Raw genomic sequence first — 1,471 nt, forward strand, 5'->3', positions numbered from 1 at the left:
ATATTGGTCATCTATGAATTCATCAGTTGAAGTGCTTTGTTGCAAAGCAGTAAAAGTAATCCCAATCTTTGAGAGAGAGCAGCAATGATTTTTAAGCGATGAAAAGTAACTCTGGGGTGAGAATAGGTCATTAATGGATATGGAAGTGAATCATTGTATGATTATTAGCATTTGTAGCATAATACAGAGAAAAAGCTTATGTAAGAATGATACAGAAAAACAGTTGGATATAAGTTAGAATGATACGTAGCTTTTTCAATGAAAATGGAAAGTGGTAACTAGGTTTCCTTAGTGTTACCTAGTCTCTCTCTCTCTCTCTCTCTCTCTCAGGTAATAAGACTAGGTAGTCAGCTGACAGTTAAAGGTAGTTCTATATCGTTAGCAAGAATCAGTCTCGAATCTATCTTCTAAACAATAAAAAAAACATCAATTAAAATATTTTGAAATCTCAACAGCTCGGGACGATTACTGAACACATCGAGGCTTCACCAAGTCCAAAAAGACCCCCCACAGCTCCTAATGGGTGTCCTCTGCTACCAGCGCCTCCTCCAGGAGGGTAAGTAATCACCTCTCCGGCTCCTCTTTTCTCACCGCAACCCTCTAAAGGAAGTGTTCTCTTTACCTCATTTTCCTTCCTCAAGAATAGGCAGTCATTTTTCCTTAACATACAAACACGCACAACATTTATATCATCTGAACACACACACACAGCATTTAGCTACACACACACCACACACCACACACACACACACACACACATATATATATATATATATATATATATATATATATATATATTATATATATATATATATATATTACTGTTCCATGTTTCAATAATGAATTACCCTCATGTTTCCTGTTCCTCTCCTTGAAAGACTTTTGTGATTTCAGCTCCGATACTGGAATCCCGAGGACCTGTGAGACTGACAAGGATTGCAGAGGTCATCTAATTTGCTGCCCAACTGGAGCCTGTTGTGGAACGTACTGCTATGATCCTCGACATGGCACTAACCCTCACACAGGTTGAATCCTGAAGCAACATCAACGTGTGCACATGAAAATGACGACTTTTCAGCTCCATGGAGGTTGACGTGCACTTAACGTTCAACATAGATACATACATACATATATACATACACACAGACACACACACACGCACACACACACACACACACACACACACACATATATATATATATATATATATATATATATATATATATATATATATATATATATATATATATATATATATATATACATACATCGACCATAATCATTGTAAATTGTGACAATAATTCTGAGCAGAAGTTGGTGATTTTTTCAATTATTGTATCAAAATTGTTTTTTGCCTTATATAAAATAAATGGTATTACGAGTATTGAACACTTTATCATCTGTACAATGGTTATATCCTGTAATATTGCCATGTAATTGTTGCTAAAGGTGATCTGTATATGTGTGTGTG

General features: G+C 35.5%; 1 protein-coding gene across 2 annotated transcripts in view; it reads left to right on the forward strand.

Annotated features, from left to right (window-relative positions):
- The window catches only part of LOC135201046 (waprin-Phi3-like), a 38,548-nt gene extending 37,444 nt beyond the window's left edge, over nucleotides 1-1,104 (forward strand). Inside the window, exons 2-3 of one of the 2 annotated variants that reach the window (XM_064229906.1) lie at nucleotides 456-556; nucleotides 895-1,104. In XM_064229906.1, coding sequence (XP_064085976.1) covers nucleotides 456-556; nucleotides 895-1,030 — 237 coding nt within the window. In that variant the 3' untranslated portion in view covers nucleotides 1,031-1,104. The remainder of the gene's footprint in view (nucleotides 1-455; nucleotides 557-894) is intronic. The other variant, XM_064229897.1, reaches the window with a different exon arrangement.
- The last annotated feature ends 367 nt before the right edge of the window (nucleotides 1,105-1,471 follow it).

The sequence above is a fragment of the Macrobrachium nipponense genome, chromosome 23 (genome assembly GCF_015104395.2).
Source record: "Macrobrachium nipponense isolate FS-2020 chromosome 23, ASM1510439v2, whole genome shotgun sequence".
Taxonomy (NCBI): Eukaryota; Metazoa; Arthropoda; class Malacostraca; order Decapoda; family Palaemonidae; genus Macrobrachium; species Macrobrachium nipponense.